The 20,779-nt window shown below is 45.7% G+C and overlaps 1 protein-coding gene across 1 annotated transcript in view; it reads right to left on the bottom strand.

The window, feature by feature from the left end:
* Nucleotides 1-20,779, bottom strand: part of LOC146247154 (neural-cadherin) — an 80,992-nt gene that overhangs the window by 17,305 nt on the left and 42,908 nt on the right. The window contains exons 20-24 of the mRNA XM_084682310.1: nt 19,392-19,621; nt 14,600-14,877; nt 9,028-9,242; nt 3,099-3,226; nt 1-59 (exon numbers count right to left, since the gene is read on the bottom strand). The exon at nt 1-59 is cut by the window's left edge and continues 69 nt beyond it. Of these exons, the coding sequence (XP_084538436.1) occupies nt 1-59; nt 3,099-3,226; nt 9,028-9,242; nt 14,600-14,877; nt 19,392-19,621 (910 nt within the window). The remainder of the gene's footprint in view (nt 60-3,098; nt 3,227-9,027; nt 9,243-14,599; nt 14,878-19,391; nt 19,622-20,779) is intronic.

The following is a 20,779-nucleotide window of genomic DNA, read 5'->3' as shown; positions in this document are numbered from 1 at the left end:
ACGCCTTCCATCTCCATCACCGTGGACCCTGCACAGCGATCCAGGGTGAAGCGCACTTCCTGCAGGAGCACACACACACAGCAGTGCACAGCAGGATTGAGTCAGATCAACACTTATCATTGAAGCTCAATGGCCACCAGCAGAGAGAGTTAGTGATCAGCACAACAACTGAGCCTCCCAAGAGAACATTTACATCCCTCTGTGTTAACGATCAGTTGAGCTAGTTAAACAGTCACTGCGTTTACATGATGGTATCAATTCAAATCTAGCTTTATTCGGATAATACAAATTTTTGGGGCAACTGCTATTATCCGAATATATATGGTAGTGAATAAACCGAATCATTGGCCGAAAGCATATCATATCCCAGTACAATATGTGGCGCTGTTTTCATTACAACCAGTGGTGATACAGCCCTTTCCGCTTGACCTCTTCACCACTACCAACAACAGTAGGTGCATTCGACATGAACCGACTTCATGTGGCGCTGCAGCCAGCAGTGGATTCTGGTTAGACTTTTTGTCCGACTTGAGACGGCGCCGAGGATACGTCACTGTGACGTCGCCATCAAAGTACCGTGAGATCGATACGAGAACTGCCGGCTGTGTAGTCGAGCGCATTTTCTCAAGAGCAACTGCACGGGTTCAAGTAACGACACAGCTATTTCATGATTGGCCAGACTCACACACGACAACTTTGACCCGTGTTTTGTAATATTCGGACACCTTCAGTTTCGCCAACGCTCAAAAAAGTTTAATTTAGTTAAAAATGTGTGGAAGAAAGGGTTTTAGTCAGCCTCTTCACTAACGGAAAGACTAATATTATTTATAAAAACAGTAAAGTAAGCAAAACAGCGCTTGATCGACCATGACTGACATCAACGCAGCAAACCACGAGAAGCTGGAATGTCCGACTTCGCAGAGCCATTTTCAACTCCTCCCCGACTGCAAGCGGCTACTCTCCCCGGTCGTTTTATGCAGCCGCAGTCCATGTCGAACGCACCTAGTGACAAAACACGCGTCAAAGTTGGCGTGTGTGAGTCTGGCCAATCATGAAATAGCTGTGTCGTCATTAGAACCCATGCAGTTGCTCTTGAGCAGGGGTGTCAAACTCCGGTCCTCGAGGGCCGCTGTCCTGCATGTTTTAGATGTTTCCCTTATCCAGCTCACCTGATTCTAATGAATGGTCGTTATAACAACCCATTTAATTGAATCAGGTGTGTTCGAGCAGGGACATCTAAAACATGCAGGACAGCGGCCCTCGAGGACTAGAGTTTGACACCCCTGCTCTTGAGAAAATGCGCTCGGCTACACAGCCGGCAGTTCTCGAGTCGATCTCACAGTACTTTGATGGCTACGTCACAGTGACCTAGCCTCGGCGCCGTCTCAAGTCAGACAAAAAGTCTAACCAGAATTCACTGTTTCAAAGCAGCCGCCTGCAGCCGGCTGCAGCGCTGCATGAAGTCAGTCCATGTTGAACGCACCTAATAGGAGTACTGCGAATGCAAACGGCGCTATTGGCGCTATTGGCTCGCGTTGTTTGTTTCTGCCGGGCCGGCTCCCGGCAGCGACAACTTATCGTCTTTTTCGACTTCCAGGTCAGACCTGGGAGGGAGGGCGGCGGGATCTCAAGCATGTGCAAAGACGCAGAGTCCAGTTCATAGTCCAATTAACCGTTTACAAGCATGCGATGTCCGAATTATCAACAGACTCGGATCAAGTTATCTTGGGGTGTCGATCGGATCGTAGTCGGACCGCAATTATTCGAACAAAGGTGTTTACAAGAAACTGATAATTCTATTTCAGTCCAAATAAGCCAGTAATTCGATTCCATGTAAACGCAGTGAGGGCTTCATGCTATTTTATTTTTGTTCCCATGTGGATGTGACTCATATGGAGGTTACGTCCAATACAGCCGTCCTGTAACATACCTGCCCGTCGTGTGGCTGAGGGCCAAATGACATTGGTTTATACTCTTTTCACCATTCAGTAAAATCGTCAATTTAAAAGCTGTCATTCAGGAAGTACATTCACTTAGTTTCTTCATTCTCTACCATTATCCAGTTTCTCAAAATGTGTACATGTATGATCGTGTGTCTGTGTGTTTCTATGTGTGTGTGTGTGCATTTGTATGAACATGTATGTGTGTGTGTGTATGTGTGTGTGTGTGTTTGAATGTGTGTGTTTGTGTGTGTGTGTGTGAGAGAGAGAGAGAGACAGAGAGAGAGAGACAGACAGAGAGCATCTGTTTGTGGCTAGAAATGTTGAGCAGCACATACCTACTATTACACTCTTTCTGGAATAAATGGAAAATGTTATCCAAGCAACCCTGAGGCAGTGTCTCAAAGTAGAAAGGTTCCACACAAACATTACAGTAACCTCTGCTCCACACACGCGCTCACACGCGCTCACATGCGCTCACACGCGCTCACACAAGCTCACACACGCTTACGGACTCAAACGCTTACGGACTCACGACAGTAAGCAGAGCTAAGTTATGAATCAAAAAGGTTAACTGAAGCTCACTTATGGTTGCAACAGTAGGCTGAAGATAGAGGAGAGGACCTACTCTTTTGTAAATGAAGTTAATTGGATGTGAAATATATATTGTTCACACAGTCTACGGCCTAATAATCCAATATTGAATCATGTAAGACATCCACTGTTTGCTCTGTTGAGCTTGGGATAAAAGTATGGGTTGTGTTCATAAATTAAGACCAAAATCCCAGGTTGGAGCTAACATGGCAGAGATTCTTTCTGAAAACATATTTCGGTGTGGGCTCAGTCCACACAGGTTCCTCCTATCTCGGCCAGGGCTTATCAACGGCTTGTCAGGCTCCTTTTGTTGAAAACGAAAAAAAAAAAGTATTCAGTGCTCACCTCCCACTCCTATTATAAATGATGATACAATCTTATTTTTTATTTTTTTAACCAATTTCTCATGTCCTGGTCCTGCCCAAAGACCCCCCCCCCCTCCATCCAGCTGTGGGGGTTGCAATGCACCCCACGGTTGGATAACGACTGATCCGGGCCTACGCTTAAGCTCAGTGGTGCGCCACACCAATCCACACCATGTGACCATGTGACCACGCGACCCACCTTACTGTTGCTCCTCACGTCCAGACGATGCCACCTTCTGTCTGCCACGTTTACGTTGCCTGGCAACTGCAGGACCAGTGTGCCGGAGCCGTGGTTTATCTTCAGGGTGGGGGTGCCATCGATCAGTTCTACAGGGAGAGGAGAAGGGGGTGTAATGGAGAGAGAGGGGTGGAGAGGCATCATTTGGTAAAGAGCAAACAGATTTAAATGACATGATGTCCATGACACACACTCAAACACATCATTTTAAAATCATACTAACGTTCCGATATTGTGAGAATGTTTCTACAGCTGACTGTGAGGATTACAGTTTAGACTGGTTCTACGTAAATGTAATTATGTTTCCTCCCTAATAGCCGACAATAAACATTTTAAAAAGTTATTCTATTTCCTAACTTAGTCGAATGGGAAATTAAAAGTTAATGAACCAGTTAAATCTCCTCTTGTGCCTCCTCTGTTTGCCAAGCATTGTGGGTACAAATACGTCAACCAACCACTGCTAGCTCATGAATCTACATGAGGTCTTCAGTTTGAAAAGTGTGACTGTACTTTACTCGAGTTTACAAATGCTGGATGCCAGATTACATTCTCTTCATCTTTAACTCTTTATTTACCTCTTGATATCTGCTCATATTTTTACATTTCAACATCTAGTTCTCTCTATCTAATTTACCTTTCTATCACTCATCCAACTTTCTCTCTCTCTCTCTCTCTCTCTCTCTCTCTCTCTCTCTCTCTCTCTCTCTAAATAAATAAATAAATAAATAAATAAATAAATAAATAAATACATAAATAAATAAATAATTAAATAAATAAATACATAAATAATTACATAAATAAATACATAAATAAATAGAATAAATTAGTGCTGTCAAACGATTAAAATATTTAATTGTGATTAATCGCATTAATGTCATAATTAACTCGCGATTAATCGCAATTAATCACACATTTTTATCTTTTCTAAATGTCCCTTGATTTCTTTTAGTATTTTTTTTTCTCATTTTAATGCTCTCATCAACATGGAGAAGTGGATTGGATTGCTTGGTGCAAATGTTTTTTTATTTTTTATTGAAAACAACATTGCAATTGCCTGGCTTTGACGAGGGGGCGGAGAATTCGCATCAGTTGTGTGCTTGGCCATCAAATGGTATCTCAGACTGGACATGCTGCGATGATAGCTCAGTTCACAACGACAAATCACACAGATCACTTTGGTCTTGCCATCCACTCAAAACATAACGTTAGCATTCTACTCTTTAGCCGGCTCGCAAGCCCAAACATGTGTGTGCGGTGTGCCTGTCGTTTTGTTTCTGGTCTAGCTAGATCCGGTGTGGTGTTGTAGTTTTTCTAACGTCGGTAGTTGTTGCAACAGCATGTGAAAAAAATACAAAGTTTTCTAGGCCAAAAAGATCGTTAATCGCGCGCAAAAAAAAATTAACACCGTTAAAATGGGTTTGTGTTAACGCCGTTAATAACGCGTTAAACTGACAGCACTAGAATACGTATATAATATTTCCCTAACACACACACTGACACACACCTTTCTTGAGTGCAACATCACCAGTGTATTCCTGGCAGACTGTGGAGATAACTTTGAGCTCCCGTGTAAATCCACCAAGGAGCAAGGCTCTGAGGCTGAGACGACGGGAACCCCGTCATGAGGGGTGGGGGGAGTGGTCAGGGCACCAGCAGGGAGGCTGGGGGACTGAAGGGCTGGAGGACTGTGTGTGTGTGTGTGCGTGAGTTAGTGAAGCTCCTCATCTGTCCTCGTGTCTGACAGGGAGAGCCCCTGTTTGACAGAGGAAATGACATGACATTTTGGGAGGAATCGAACACTGACTGTAGAGGTGGGAGGTGAGAAGGCATGAGCAGGATGTAAAGGAGGGAGAAAAGGAGAGAGGGAGATTGTAATAGGAGAGGAAGAGAGAAGATACTGGGGAGAGAAGTCACATTTGACAGTGAGGTGTTGATGGAGAGACGGTAAAACAATTAAACGAGAGAGGAAGGGAGGGAGGGAGAGGAAGTTGCATGAAAGTGTAATAAAGACAGAATCCCGGAGAGGAGGCAGGAAAAAGAAAGGGAAGTGAGGACGACAAGCGCCCGGGGGCCAGGAGAAGGGCCAGGGGGCCATGGAGAGGCGAACGAGGAGAGAAGAGAAGAGGGGGGACAGGACAACCAAATAGCTCTTCATGTCTTTCCATTTGAAATGTTCCTGGACAGGCCTCGGCCGCCTGTGTACTCAGGTTACTACAAGATTTTGCTCTTAAATCTCTCGTCTGTACGGTCACGCCTAATCTCCTCTCCTCATCCCTAATTCATCACAGCCCCCTCGCGCGCGCGCTCTCTCTCTCTCATCCTGTGATTCCCTTCGGCCCTTTCCCCACATCACTGGGCATTAGTCCTGCTGTCCTCTCTGTGTGCACGTGTAGTTTGTGTGCATTTGTGTGTGTATCAATGTATGTGGGTGGGTCATTGTGTGTCTGTGTGTGGGTGGGTGTATTTGACGTGTGTTCCAGTAGGTTGGCATTGCATGGGCAGCCAGGGGGCCTTACTCCCCCATGGCTGGCCTTTTAAATATGAAAAATAGCCTCTTTCAGCAAGTCTAAAGGGACCAGGAATGAGAGAGAGAGAGAGAGAGAGAGAGAGAGAGAGAGAGAGAGAGAGAGAGAGAGATAGATAGAGAGAGAGAGAGAGACAGAGAGAGAGAGAGAGAGAGAGAGAGAGAGAGAGAGATATGAAAGAATGAGAAATAGAGACAAAGAGAGAGAAAGAGAGAGAAAGAAAGAGAGAGAGAGCATCTGGGCATCATAACTAGCATTGCATATTACTCAGTCTACATGTACAACAATCTGCTGCCAAGCCAAAGAAATGGAGAGAGGAGAGGACAAAGAACAGGAGCTGTGCTCCTTTCATATAAGCAATTTGTCACCAACCAGAGTAGCCTTAGCTCTGGTTAACTGGACCTTAATCAGCAAGTTGAAAAGTGAAGCCAGAGCAGAGAAGTAGAAGGCTGGGAGGTTAGAAGGCGAAACAGGTTTCAGCAAATTGACTGTAATGTGTGTGTCACACCTGGGTTGCACCTGTCTCTCCTCACTTTCATCTGTCAGATGCTGGGTCTGCAGTTGTGGGTGTGGAGGTTTGTGGAGGTATGTTTGTGTGTGCGTAGATGTGGGTGTATGTGTGTTTATGCAAATGTGCGTGTGTGTAGGTATGTTTGTGTGTGTGTGTGTTTGTGTATAGGTAATAGAGAATGTGTATTTGTTGCTTTCCACTGAGTTCATCCTTATCCTTCATTCTCTTTTCATCTCCCTGCTTTCTCGTTCTTCGTAAGGTGAGTGAAGAGATTAAAAAAACATGCCTTCCTGGGATCCATTGATTCAGCCGTGCATATCATCCTATTTTATCTCACATTTAATTTCCTCTGCTGAAATACATTACCTGCATAATGCACACACACACACACACACACACACACACACACTCAGAGCCCTACACACGCACTGCCAATGAAGTTGTCATTAATGAGGAGTGTTTTAAGCAGATGATGTGGTATTTAAGTTGGATCTATCAAGTAAATAGAAATGAGTCATCTACTGCTCTAATGAATGTGCCCTCTGCTTCAGGGGAAGGACAGACCACCTGATTGGGTTTCCTGTTCTGGCTTTGCTTAGTAAAGGTTTGATCTTGGCTTTCAGACACAAGCCACACAAAGACACAAGAAGACACAAGAAGACACGCACACACCAAAAGACACCCACCCACATAAAGATGCACAAACAAACACACGCTGAGACACACAGACAAAGACACGCACACAAACACACGCTGAGACACACAGACAAAGACACGCACACAAAAACACAAAAATACACACAGACACACACACAAAGACACTCACACACAAAGCGCACATGCACAGACAACCACACATGCCAACACACACGCCATTTCCCTGCTGCACCCTGCCAGGCTGTTCTCCTATTCCGCCTGTGTTCCTAATCAACCGAATTTAATTTGTCTGGTTAATTTGTCTATTGATTGGACAAGCTCCGCCTCTGGCTGCTCCCCTTGAGAAGCCTTAGTCTCACTTCAACGACATGGCTTTAATAGTCATCTCAGCACACCCAGGCATCATCCCACAGCATGGACCAATCCCATCATTATACCCAGGGGACCAGGGGTCATGGTCAGGAGACAGGAAGTGAAGCAGGATGGATGATGACGAGAAGGATGGAACAAGCCTGCCAAGTTGCATATGTGTAATACATCTGGGTTTTTTTCATTTGCTGAAATGCACTGGTCAAAACTGAAGTGACAACCTGTTGTCAAAGAGTTCACACAGTCAGCAAAACAGAAGTGTATATGAACCAAACTGTAAATAATTGCTTTTACACAACATGCATTCAATAACCATATTCTCCAAAACCCATGAACTCTTTTTTACATTTAAACTCCACCACCTTCAAAACACTAAAGCACATTTTTCAAATGCTAACACGTAACTTGTTTACAGTTGTAGTGAGGGTCTGTAGAGGACACTGTGAGCTGTACTTTCAGTGGTTTGACAGGATCAGTCAACTCTTGTTTTGGGTTCAGCTGTACAGAGGGTGGGTGGTGTTTGTCGGTAAAATGTGTGTAGATAAAATATATATTTAGAAGGTATTAGTGTTCTAACTCCAGATGTACGGATTGTGTGTACTTAAACCCTGACGCCCCTAGAGCCCACTGACTAATGGCTGCTGTATTTATAGGGAGCACGTGCTGCTGCCCTGGCCTGAACCCACCTACTCATGTCTGTCTGCATGTCTGCAGGGAGATGTTGACACGTCTATAAAATCATCTCACACGCTCTTTAACAATCGGAGGTGAACTCACAGAACCTACACACACACACGGACACACACAAAGATAGGCAGACGGATCATCCCAGGGCAGGATGGAAGACTGGAGAGTGGGAGAAGAAGAAGAGAAGTAGCAGGAGCAGAAGGAGACAGACTGAGAGAGAGAGAAGGGGGGGAGGGAAGGAGACAGACTGAGAGAGAGAGAGGGGGGGAGGGAAGGAGGGAGGGGCAGCAAGGCCTTGAGGCAGCAGAGGATGATTAACAGTAATAGACAGCAGTGCTAAGCTGCTCTAACATAATAGGGTTGCAACCTGTATTGTGTGTGTGTGCACACCAAACACAAAGAGAGAGCATCCAAGGTGTGCAAGAGACTTAACTGGTGTCTTTACGTGATTTACTGTGATATTCTGGAAAAGCCACCTACAGTAGCTCTCCATCCCTCCCTCCCCTCTTCCTCACCCTCGACTCGTGTCACCTCTATCTCGCTCATCTTGTCTTTTTCACTCACACACACCCTCTCCACATCTCTGGTCTGCCTCTTCTGACCCTTACAATACTCCTTCTCTTCTCCTCTCCAAAGCAATATCACACTCCCTCTCTCAATCTTCTGCAGCGAATACAAGCACAGTACTGTTCAACCCTAACTCCCTCCTTCAACCCTAACTCTCTCTATCTCTCTGCCTCTCTAAGTCTCTTGTCATTCACCATACCAGGCATAATTACTCGAAACGCACAAACACAGGTTTAACTGTGCTAAACCTTTCCATTCATGGATATTAACTCGAACAGTTGAGCAATTATATAGTAAACAAGATTCTGAGCACGTGCATGTGTGTACCAAGTTATGTTCTCAGAATACAAATCACACTGTAATTACAATCTGAATCAAATGGCAATAAGATTGGACTTGGATTGTGAGCCCTGCCATGCCACAGACACCGACAGCATGTGTTACGTCAATAATCTTCCATCGTAAGTCGAGTCCTCTCGCACCATATTAATACATACACTGTACATATATTGTAGAGGGAGAGCATAGTACATCTAGAATACACGTGTCACCGTGCTGAGTGAGTGTTTTGTACCTATGGCCATGAAGTCCTCTTGCTCCCAGGGCTGGAGCGGGGCCAGGGGCCCGCTGTAGAGCAGCAGCCCATCTGCTGCCTCCGTGATCAGCTCCAGAGAGACGTGGCTCTCAAAGCACGGCCTCATGGGAGGGAACCAAGCGTAGCCGTTGCCGTGGAAACTGTGTTTGGTCTGCTGACATTCAGGTCCCTCGTACTGCGCGGAGCACTGGCATCTAAGAACAGAGGAACACACGTTTACCTTTTGAACATTTCAATAAGAGCAATGAGAATGAATGAAATCAATGGATATGAAAAACAACAGCTTATGAAATGAGCTTATCTCATACACAAGAGATGTCTACTTAGCTGACTTTACATGTCCTGATTCTGCTTGACCACACTCTGGAGTATGGGACATTACCACACACACACACACACACACACACACATACATACACAGACACACGCACACACACACACACACATTTATATTCACACACACACACATCTGTGACCTCCAAACACAGCTCATACACATTAACAACAGATCAGATGAACATACATGCACAGACACACACACTTATCGGGGTTCATGAGTAATATGTTGCAGACAACACGATGATGATGTCACATGATGTCCTCCTATCTGTGGAATATTATAATCTTCCTCCTCTTCCTATTCCAGGAATCATCATTTTTTCGCTGTTTTCTCTTTTCGATCCGCATTCAGACAGTTTCCCCCTGCAGCTTTCTTTCTCGCATCCCTCCCATTCTCCCTCTCTCTTTCTTTTCCCCTCCCTCCCTCTTCTCCTCTCTCCCTCCCTCCTCCCAATCTCTACCCCTCTCAATCTCCCTCCCACTCTCCCTCCTTCTCTCTGTCTCCCTCTTCCACTCTCACTCACTCTCTCCCGCCCGCCCTCCCTCCCACTCACTCTCCTTCCTTCCATCTCTCCCCCCTCCCTCTCTCTCTCTCCCCCTCCCTCTCTCTCTCTCCCCCTCCCTCTCTCTCTCTCTCTCTCTCTCTCTCTCTCTCTCTCTCTCTCTCTCTCTCTCTCTCTCTCTCTCTCTCTCTCTCTCTCTCTCTCTCTCTCTCTCTCTCTCTCTCTCTGATGCAGATGTTAGTCATTACCCGCTCTACCTTGGGGAGGTTTCATCACCATCTACAACACCTCAGTGTCAGAGTTACACACTCATGCATTACTGCATGGCTGTTCCCTCTCCTGTTCCCTTCCTTATGATCTGCCTTTCAGCAATATCACACACACACACACACACATACACCAACATACTAAAACCCATCAAATGATATCCACTTGTTGAACATACGCAGCTTATAAATCGAGCAAACAAACTCACATGCTCCCCCCGTTCACACATATACACACACCAATTCAGCAACGTCAATCAAGGGTGGCTCTCTTTCTGTTCATTTCTTCCAAATCCTGGTTATTTCCCCCTGCATCTTCTCCGAGGCATCACTCACATGACACTACATAATAATAGTCTTGGCAGTCTGCATGCATCTCTCCTTATCTCATCTTTCTTTTTTATCTTTAAATGTTTCCTCTTTCCTTTTCTCTCTTTTACTCTCCTTGCTCTCTCTCTCTCTCTTCTTTTGTTGTTGGTGCGCTATATAAATCTTTCCCCTGTATACTCTCCAGCAGTCTCTTTTACCATGCTCCTCAGGCCTTCCCCCTCCTGCCTCTTGCACCACCCGACAGATGAGAGGGGCGAGGAACATCCTCCCTCGAAAACACAATTACACACTATTTCTAATATGCTACAACACCGTAATTAAAGTTATACTCCACTTTACAGCACATGTCTCTTAGAAGGAGATGGGATGTAAGAAGTTTGTCTGTGCATGTGTTTGGTATGTGTGACTGGGACTGCATGTGTGTGCATGTGTGTGTGCGTGCCAGTGGGATTGCATTTGTGTGTGTGTGTACAATATTAATGGTTAACAGGATCATGTTGCTCCAACTTGTCTCTCATACAGAAAGTCAGACATTCTGCTATCTGGTTCTGGTCTCAGTCCAGGCTTGTTTTTGTTAAGGAGTGCTTCTTTCAAGCCAGTCCTGGTGGACTCACTGTCTATAAAGTGGTGAGGGAAAGACCAGATATCCTCATAACAGTGTAACCAAGGAGGAAAAGCCAAATGGAAAACAGACCTATTGCATCACATACTACACCCTAGCAGCAAACACATGAAAAATTCAGTGTATGGGATGAAAAAAAGAGATACTAAAAGTTGAATTACGCTTGCGTTTCCTCCTCCATTTGGAACCACCCATCCTGTTTCACAGAATAATCTACCTAATGAATCCTATCAGTACTGAAAAGTCTAAATAAATGCTCTGACATGCTTGCAGCCAGGATGGTCCAAAGCCAATCCTCTTACCCTGTCTTTGTTTTGCTCACTTCCAACTCATTGTCTTTCTCCTGGGAAATGTTCTTTGTTAGCGTTGGAGCGGGACCTGCTAATCTCCTTGCCCTCCATTTTCAAATCCTGCTATTAATCCTGGTGCCACGATTATCTACATGTTGTTTCTTCAATCTCCAGGCTGATCCCTCTGCAGGATATAGCTACCACATCTCTCATCTATCTTTTCTCTCTCTCTCTCTTTCCCTTCTTTATTTATATTTCTCTTTCTTTCTCTCTCACTCTCTGTCTCTCTCTATTTATCTATCTAAATCTGTCTGTCTGTCTCACTGGACTGGAACGTAAGGTTCTTTTATATAAATATGTAAAAAAGTATATATACAGTACATATGTATTTAGTATATCTATATCACTACTTCTCATTCTATCCCATACAGTTATTGGTCTGATGTCTCGGCAGATCAGAGACAGGGGGCCGGGAGCTTTTGCGGCGCTGTTTTATGTGTTTGAGATGATTTAAGATTAGGGAGAAAGCCAGTATAATACTGTATTAATAATACTAATCATATTAATAACAACAATAACCAAAATAATAGTAACAATAATAACAAAACATATAATTGGGTAAAAGATATACAGGTATGTGTGTCGAAGCATTCCAGCTCTCATCTTCTCCCGCCTCTTATCTCCTCTTTCGGAGCACATTTGGTGGCATAATTTCTATCACTTCCCTGGCTTCAGTCTCTGGTTTGAATCAAGTGATCGGTAACAGGCCTTGACCCTGGCAACTATTCTCATAGAACTGAACACACACTCACAGACACACAGCGCCCATGAGTCCATGAGAGCTGAGCTCCTTCACTCAGCACGACGACAAGAACAACACATCCACAGATCACGCTGGCAGCTGCTGCGTTTCAGTCTGGGTTTAACACACTCTCTTTGTAGAAATATCAAGGTTTGAAGCTTGCTGTCGATTTCAGATGACAGACATGTAAGATGATATCTGTACAGTAGCGGTCGGCTTCAACATCAATGCTTGTCGCCTAAGTTAGCTCATGTGAGGGAAGAAAAGGCTTGTATTTGTCTTGAAATCATTCCATTGTTAGGGGTTTCGTCATTGAAACTGTTGAAATGTTGGCAGTATATACAAGATTATTATGTGCCATGTTGAATTTCAATGTTTGATTTTGAATTTGAATCAGTTTGAGAGACAGAAAGACTTTAGAAAGGGAGACAGAAAGAGATAGGAAGAGAGAGAGACAGAGAGATGGGATGAGACAGACAGACAGCATGAGAGACAGACAGACTGACAGAGAGAGAGAGCATAAGACAGACAGACAGACAGAGAGAGAGAGAGAGAGAGACAGAGAGAGAGAGAGAGAGAGAGAGAGAGAGAGAGAGAGAGAGAGAGAGAGAGAGAGAGAGAGAGAGAGAGAGAGAGAGAGAGAGAGAGAGAGAGAGAGAGAGAGAGAGAGAGAGAGAGAGAGAGAGAGAGAGAGAGAGAAGGATTAATTTGGCTTGGCAAAGCCTTTTGAGCCAAACCACCGGCGAGGAACATTACACAGTGAGTATGGCCAACCAGACTCCAAGGTGTTACCTTCTTCTCTTAATTACTAAACAGAACTTTTGGAAAACATGTCCTGTCTCTGTCCTCCTTGTGGAGCCAGCTTAGTGAAGAGCCCCATGAAGGAGGGGAAGGTGCTGGTACAAATCCTCAGAGTATGAGAAGGTTGCTTGCAACCCTACAAGCCTAGTATTTTCACAGCTTAACACCAATAAACACCTCAACAGCAGTGGTAGAATGTGTCTGTGTGTGTGTGTGGTGAGAGGGCATGTGCACACACTGCAATATTAAATTGAGAGTATATTCTGAATTATATTAACGTTAGAAATTATTGATCATGCCAGGTTGTTGTTGAATACATTTGAATTCAATGTTTTGAGGTCAGGTTACTAGTTTGGATGTGTTCTTTTTATAGCATTTTTTAATTCCTAAATCACTCATGGTAATTTAGGAATAAAAGTCTTGGAAACTAAGAACAAATTATAATTGAAGCTAGAAATACCAATACATACAAAAGATTAAAGAGAGAGTGATTAAAAAGGAAAAGAGAGTGTTGGAGAGATGAGAAAGATAAACGAAAGAGAGAAAGAGAGAGAGAGAGAGAGAGAGAGAGAGAGAGAGAGAGAGAGAGAGAGAGAGAGAGAGAGAGAGAGAGAGAGAGAGAGAGAGAGAGAGAGAGAGAGAGAGAGAGAGAGAGAGAGAGAGAGAGAGAGAGAGAGAGAGAGAGAGAGAGAGAGAGAGAGAGAGGGGGGGTAGGAGAGATGAGAGAGGAGAGAGGAGAGAGAGGTGAAGGTTGTAATCTCTGTTCAATTAGAGATGAAGCAGAATAGTCAACTATCGCAAATGAGGTCATTAGAAGCCTTCAACTCGGATTTCTCTCTCCTGTGCATACACTCACACACACATAGACACAAACACAGACACAAATTACCCTTCCTTCATGTTCTCTCAGACAAGTCCTCTCCACTAACTGACTCTAGCTATGACAAGCCACACACTCTCTCTGTCCATCCAGGAGAAATAATCAATAGCACCAGATAATTGCTCAAAAAGCAGAAATGGAAAATACAGTTATGTGTGCTTTGAGACAGCCTTCTAGGAAGGGGAGCAGGTGATTGGATTTGCTGCTTGGATCCTTCAGAAATCCCACACTTGATCTTCCATTCAGCAGGAGTGGAGACTGCTTATGCGAGTGTGTGCCTAACGATCATTCACTCAATTGCTGGATTTTCGCTGCTTGTTTCTGGGCAAACAGTTTCAAAGTGTTTCATCACTTGAGAGATTTTAAGTATTAGTTTACTTATTGACCCTTCTTTGACACACACACACGCACACACACACACGAGCACACACACACTCACTATATCCTTCCAACCCTGAATGCTGATCCTACAACTCTTTAGTCAGCTCTACTCCACATGAAGGTAACCTCAACATCACGTCATGCACAGGCGCAGACATTGTGACGGCTTGTTGCCTCTAAAGAAGCTTTACACATGCAGCGGTTGTTTCCCTTCAATAGTTTGACCTCCTTTTCGAGATCCTGCTTTAGCTAAATCCCAATTTAGTTCATGGTCTGAAAGCATTCATACCACCCACACACATACAGCCATACAATAATTACTGTACACCGAGCTTACCTGTAACCACTCTGTGTATCCACACACACTCCCCCGTTGAAGCAAGGGTTTCTGGGATATGAAGTACAGGGCTGGTGGGCGTGTTCGCGCCCGGGACAGCTGCAGACGGCTGAGGACTCCACTGTCACTGACACCAGACTCATGGTGCCAGAATCCACCACGGTGGGCGTGTCCCGGACACTCAAAACGTTGGAGCAGCCACCGCTGGCTCCGCAGTCGGTACGGGAACACTCGTCCACGTGGACCTGGGTCACGTTGACCTGGAGGAAGGACTGGAGCTGGGGGAGAGAGAGAGAGAGAGTTAGAGAGAGAGAGAGAGAGAGAGAGAGAGAGAGAGAGAGAGAGAGAGAGAGAGAGAGAGAGAGAGAGAGACAAAAAAAGAAAGACAGCGAGACAAAGAGGGAGTGAGAAAGAGAGAAAGAGGGCGCATTGGGAGGTGTAAAAGATACATTTAGACTAATCCCAGTGATAATCCCATGTCCTTTGTGTTGAGAGATCATCAGTCCATCATGCCCATGACCATGACCAAGGCCATGTGTTCCATCTATGTAATGATCCCTACATGTGCACTCACACATAAAAGAAAACCTGCCAGTGCATTAGCATAGACAGTGTGTGATCTCATCTCTTAAACCACCAATGTACTGACTAATCTATACGGTACATCACACTCACAAACAAACACACACACACACACAGAGCTTCTCTGTGGGCATGTGTACACACACTGTGAACATGTAGGCTGCTGCATGTGTCTGTCCATACAGTGAGTGAGTCCTCACACATAAGAGGGGGCTGTGGTGGGATTTGGGAATTCCTTCGTGTGATGATGTGATCTGTCATGTAAACATTTATCTGACTGTAAATGTGTCGTAAATATGAAAATGAAACATATGTAAAGATACTGTGTGAGAGAAATGGTTTAGAATGGGTAGTGGCTTCTGGAAAGTAGATAGGGGTGAGGTCACCATCTCCGATAAGTGACTCGCTACCTGTGTCGGGAACCCAGAAGGAAACACTGGTGCATTTTAGCCTCTTTACCTGCACAGTGGGCTATTGCTGCAGTAACTGTGATGTACCTTCTGTGACAACAGTAGATGTCCCATTGATATTATGCATGGTGTATCCCACTGTGTAACTCTGAACAGGACCCAGTTGGGGGTAGTGGGAGCACAAGGAGAAGGATTGTTGATTTTCTTTTAGGACATTCACACGCAGGCACACACACACGCACACACACACACAAATGTCTGTCTGTGTGTCTAGGAACCCCCTAATGTTTTAATGCTTTAACTCCCCACAGCTGAAGAGGAAATCTCACACAATAGCGTAGTGGTGTTACCTCTGTGTTGGGGGACTGTCACTGCTCTTTGTGCTGCTCTGTATTGTCAGCTTTACCGAAACAGGCACCCATGGGGCCTGAACTACAATACCCAGAGTTCCCTGAGGCCAGAGACTAAGGAGAGAAGTTTGATGGCAGGGGAGGACTCCCTGGGGAGACAGAGTAGGAAAGTGGGACACTCTTTCTCTCGGGGAAACAGAGACGGGAGGTGATAGAAGGAGGATTCTTCAGGTCAAACCTGCGGCTGACTATCTAGCTTGTTTAAAAAAAGGACAAACGTTCTGCTGAGCATACATTACAGAGCACAATAGTGTGACTAGCAGCATGAACAAAGTCAAAGTGTTCACACTGCTAGAGAGAGAGAGAGCCCTTTCCTATCAGGGTCCTGCAGGGTAAAATACACACTTATATTAAGAAAACACATTTGGGAATGTTTTTTCACACTGTTCTATGTCTATCTCTTGGCAGCAACTTCCAAGGATGCCGTTGCTGTTGAAGTAAAAGGCAAAGGCAGAACCTCCATAGGCATGAGGTGTTATCTGTGTCAAGGTAAGTTCACATAAGGGAAAGTTGTGAAACAGGACGTCCCCAAATATGAGTGGACCCACCTGTCAGACTGTGTTACTATGACAACAGGACCGTCCCTCATTCTGCTATGATGCTAATAAAAGGGACTGTATGACACAACACCTGTCATTAGCCCCCATTCTCTCCCCCAGAGAGAGAAACCAAAAACAGAAGAAGTATATTCTCTGACGGTAGCTAGAACTGTTTAGCTCTCTGCATGAAGAACAGGTCTCATTTGTCTCTCAGGGGTTTTTCAGAAACAATGCCTCGCCACATGTAATCCAATCAACAGAGATAGAGGCTCAACAGCTCTCGCCTTGGTGAGCCAATCAAAACCTGCGACACAATGGCTCTCTGCAGGTGAGCCAATCAGAGAGGACAGTGTTTAATGGTTGCTTACAAGCTGCAGGCCTCTGAGGAGTCCAGACAAACAGACCATAATGGCACATCAACGTTGAGTAGGCAATTATAACCATTAGTGAAAGCACTTAGCAGCAGTACCACAGCGCAATGTTCTTCTCACTGTCCCCACCTCCACGACGCCTGCTCAAACTCTTAAGGGGGGAGGCGTGGGGAGGAAGGGGGTGGTGGTAGAGGTTTAGGGGAGGACAAGTTGAAAAGAGAGGGGGGAAGAGGGGTTGGGGCGGGGGGGGGAATTCATCGTTGCAGGGGAGGGGAAGGAGGGGCAGGGGGTAGGTACCCACTGGAGAAGGATCTCGCTGAGAGATCTCCTTGCTTGATGCCAGAGAAGAGCAGAAACCGTGAGCCATGCTCCAACTCCAATCCACTGAGCCAGGGACACATAGCAAGCTCATGCTCATGGTGAGCTTCTCAGCTGGAAGACAAACTCAGAAGCTCATCTTGTCAACGGTATCACGTATTCTGCATGTGTATTATACTACATTCAATGGGAGTGTGAACAGAACAATATCCTCTCTAGTCCCTGGCCTTGGAGATTGTAGGTGCTAGCTTAACTGACAACATTTGTTTGACTGTTTTATCCGAACATATAGGCTACTGTAATATACCGTAAAAGCTGAGCTGAATCAACAGAGTGCCTGGGAACAGATATCTCTCTGTCCCTCTCTCTCTCTGTCTCTCTCTCACCCACTCTTTTTGCTCCAGTACTCCACAGCCTTCCATTACTGAGACCTGTTTTACACAGAAACCATAGGAACACAGGTACTGGTATCCATATCAATTAATCCAACATAGCCCTCCTCAAAGCCCTGTGAGACAATGTGTGAATGGAAACACTAAACAGTCAAAAGAAGCTTCTATTGTTGAGAGTGAAACACAGTGTACATAGACGAAAAGGACAATCAAATATATATATAGAGAAAGAGAGAGAGAGACAGAAAGAGGGGGTGGCGGGCGAGAGATGGAGACAGGAAGAGGTGAGAGAGGGAGATAAGAGAGGTAGAAGAGAGAGGATGTGGGAAAGAAAGATTGCGGCAGAGAGTGGGAAAAAAAGACTCGGAGAGAGGGGGAGAGAGGGGGAGAGAGGGGGAGAGAGATTGAGAGGAGAGGCCGACAAAATGAAGTAAGAGAAGGGAAAACTTCTATTTCCGAGTAACACCGCAGAATAGGGAGCATTAATAATAACTGCTCCCTCCCTCCCTCCCTCCCTCCCTCCCTCCCTCCCTCCCTCCCTCCCTCCCTCCCTCCCTCCCTCCCTCCCTCCCTCCCTCCCTCCCTCCCTCCCTCCCTCCCTCCCTCCCTCCCTCCCTCCCTCCCTCCCTCCCTCCCTCCCTCCCTCCCTCCCTCCCTCCCTCCCTCCCTCCCTCCCTCCGTTTCTCAGTATTACCCTGCCCCTTGCTCATCCCCTCTGCTCACGCTTCACATCCCATTCTGATCTATGTCTTCTCACGGGGCTGCTACGAGTGCTGATGAAAAGCGGGAGTCTTTCCACAAATCACACCTGCAGCCTCCAATATCTCTCCTCCTCACTCTTTCCACCACAGACTCTCTATATCCCTCTCCATCTCCCTCTCCCCTTCACCAAACCCTCCCTCCACAGGACCTCCATCTTAACAGATATAATCTCTTGGTGCATCGAGGAATCTGCAGTCTAACACAATATGCAGTGGAAGCATCTGTCTGCGCTTGATGGGGTTACGTAATAGTTTCATCATGGTAAAATGTGTGGTGGCAGCAATTAAACACTGCCATCTTTAATTTTTTCCCCGTGATATCCACATGCCCGCATCCATACGTTCTATCCTCCACAATGGCCCTCCTGCAGTATATGAGTGTTACGTGTTTTGGATGAACATGTGATCATAGACAAAGCTTGGATGCATTCTAGCTGATAATTGTGTGTGTTTGTGTGTGTTTGTGGAGGTGTGCCTGGATCTGCGTGTCTTAGAGAAGCTGTGTGTGTGACATATTGTGTGTGTGTGTGTGAGTATGCATGTGTCACACCCGCGCACGGGCGCCAGCCCTCTAGAGGGGGACATTCACCCTAGAGCACCTAGCACCAACCTTCTTCTACACTGGGCTCCACACCTGCGGTGATCAACACTTCCTATTTAAGCACTGGGTGTCCTTCCCTCTTCACTCTGTCATGAAGTTGGTTTGTGTAAGTACGCCTTCTTGGTTTTGGATGTTACCTTTGTTTCTGGATTACTTTTTGTTGGACTGAACCATCCTCCTGTGGAGCACCCCTTTGTTAACCTTTTTTTGAATAAATCATTTTTGTTGCACCTGATCCGCTCTCTGCATGTGTGCCTGAAAACCCCGGCCTGACAGCATGGGCTGGGCATGTGTGAGGGCGGAGCGCAACATGTGTGTGTGTGAGGATGTATGTGAGTGTGTGTGCTGCCATGTGTGAGTCAGGATGTGTGCACATCCTGCCGCTCATCCGCCCGTCCACTATCCTACCTTCTGCTTGTGAGCCGCCAGGTAACCGTGCAGTTTCTCTGGCCGGACATAGGGGGCGCCCCCGGTTACGGCAAAGCGGACGTCCAGCATCCGCTCCCTCACGTCCATCAGGCTGAAGACGTTGACGTCCTCCACCGCCACGGAAACTAGCTCTGACAGGAAGTCCACCAGCAGGTCGTAGCGACTGCTCAGGCCACCGCGACGCTCCACAAACTCCTTGGCTGTGATGTCTGTGGGACACACACGTACACAGAAACACACACGTGCGCACACACACACACACACGTGCACACATACAAACGCACACATACACACACATGAGCACACACAATAGTAAATATCAGTATTGTAAATACTACTTTCTCTACTTTTGGAGGTCCTCATAGACAGCTGTAAGCCATTCAACCAGTACCAGACCCATCAGTCCAAGTCTCAACATCCCCATTGAGTCCCTACACATCACCACCTAAACCCCACCATCTGCCAATTCCTAGCAGTGCATTGGTGTCACGGAGACACTTCCAGGTACTGTAGAAGGAGTTCCCTGACACAAGGACGCCTTTAATTGGGTATACACCTCTGGCAAGGTATTCTGGACACTAGAATGTGCTCCCATGAACATGGAGCGAAACACACATGTAAATGTACAAAACACAGACACACAGACACACACATCTCAGGCACACTTGTACAGTAAGTATAGATTCTAAGTATAGATCACAGCAAATCTCAAGGTGTTCATTTATCACCAGGGGTGTGACTCATTTGGTGTTTGTAAAGGTCAATGCTCACAAAATGAACCTATATGAATACTGCTGGTGATCAATTTTAGAATCAAAAATTGGCTGTGAATATTGTGGTGTGACTGTTTTTTTACAGAGACATGACCACACTATCAATGACAAGGTACCATTTATGAGGCGCTTTATAAAGGCACTAGGGTCCTAGGCCATTGTTTTAAATAGCCTGAGAAAGCTTATGTAAAGTACTGGTGTGAGACCCATGTTATCAGAGCATGTGTTTGTGCGGGACCTAATCATGTGTGTCTGGTATCTGATGTGTTCTTTAATCTAAGGGTTGACAAGCAGGCTTTAGTGATAGCACCATGGCTGGCCTCACTGTTGTCAGTCAGGGATCATTAGCACCTGAGATCTAGAGGATGAGTGGGAAGAGAGGTGAGGAGAGTAGGGAGGAGAAGGGAGGAGGGGGATGGGAAGAAGAGGAAGAAGAAGAGCTCTATTCTGGTATTAAGAGAATGGAAATGGAGGCTTGAGTAGGAGGGAAGGTGCTGGTTGAGCCTCCTGTCAGCTCTCATCACTGGGATGTTAGGGCCAGTGTTAGTGACAGGCACTCCAACTCTAACACACAGACACACGCTCACACCTGGC

This window comes from Hypomesus nipponensis, chromosome 19 (genome assembly GCF_054491055.1).
Source record: "Hypomesus nipponensis isolate SF chromosome 19, ASM5449105v1, whole genome shotgun sequence".
Lineage (NCBI taxonomy): Eukaryota > Metazoa > Chordata > Actinopteri > Osmeriformes > Osmeridae > Hypomesus > Hypomesus nipponensis.
This window is presented reverse-complemented; position numbering and strand designations above follow the sequence as displayed.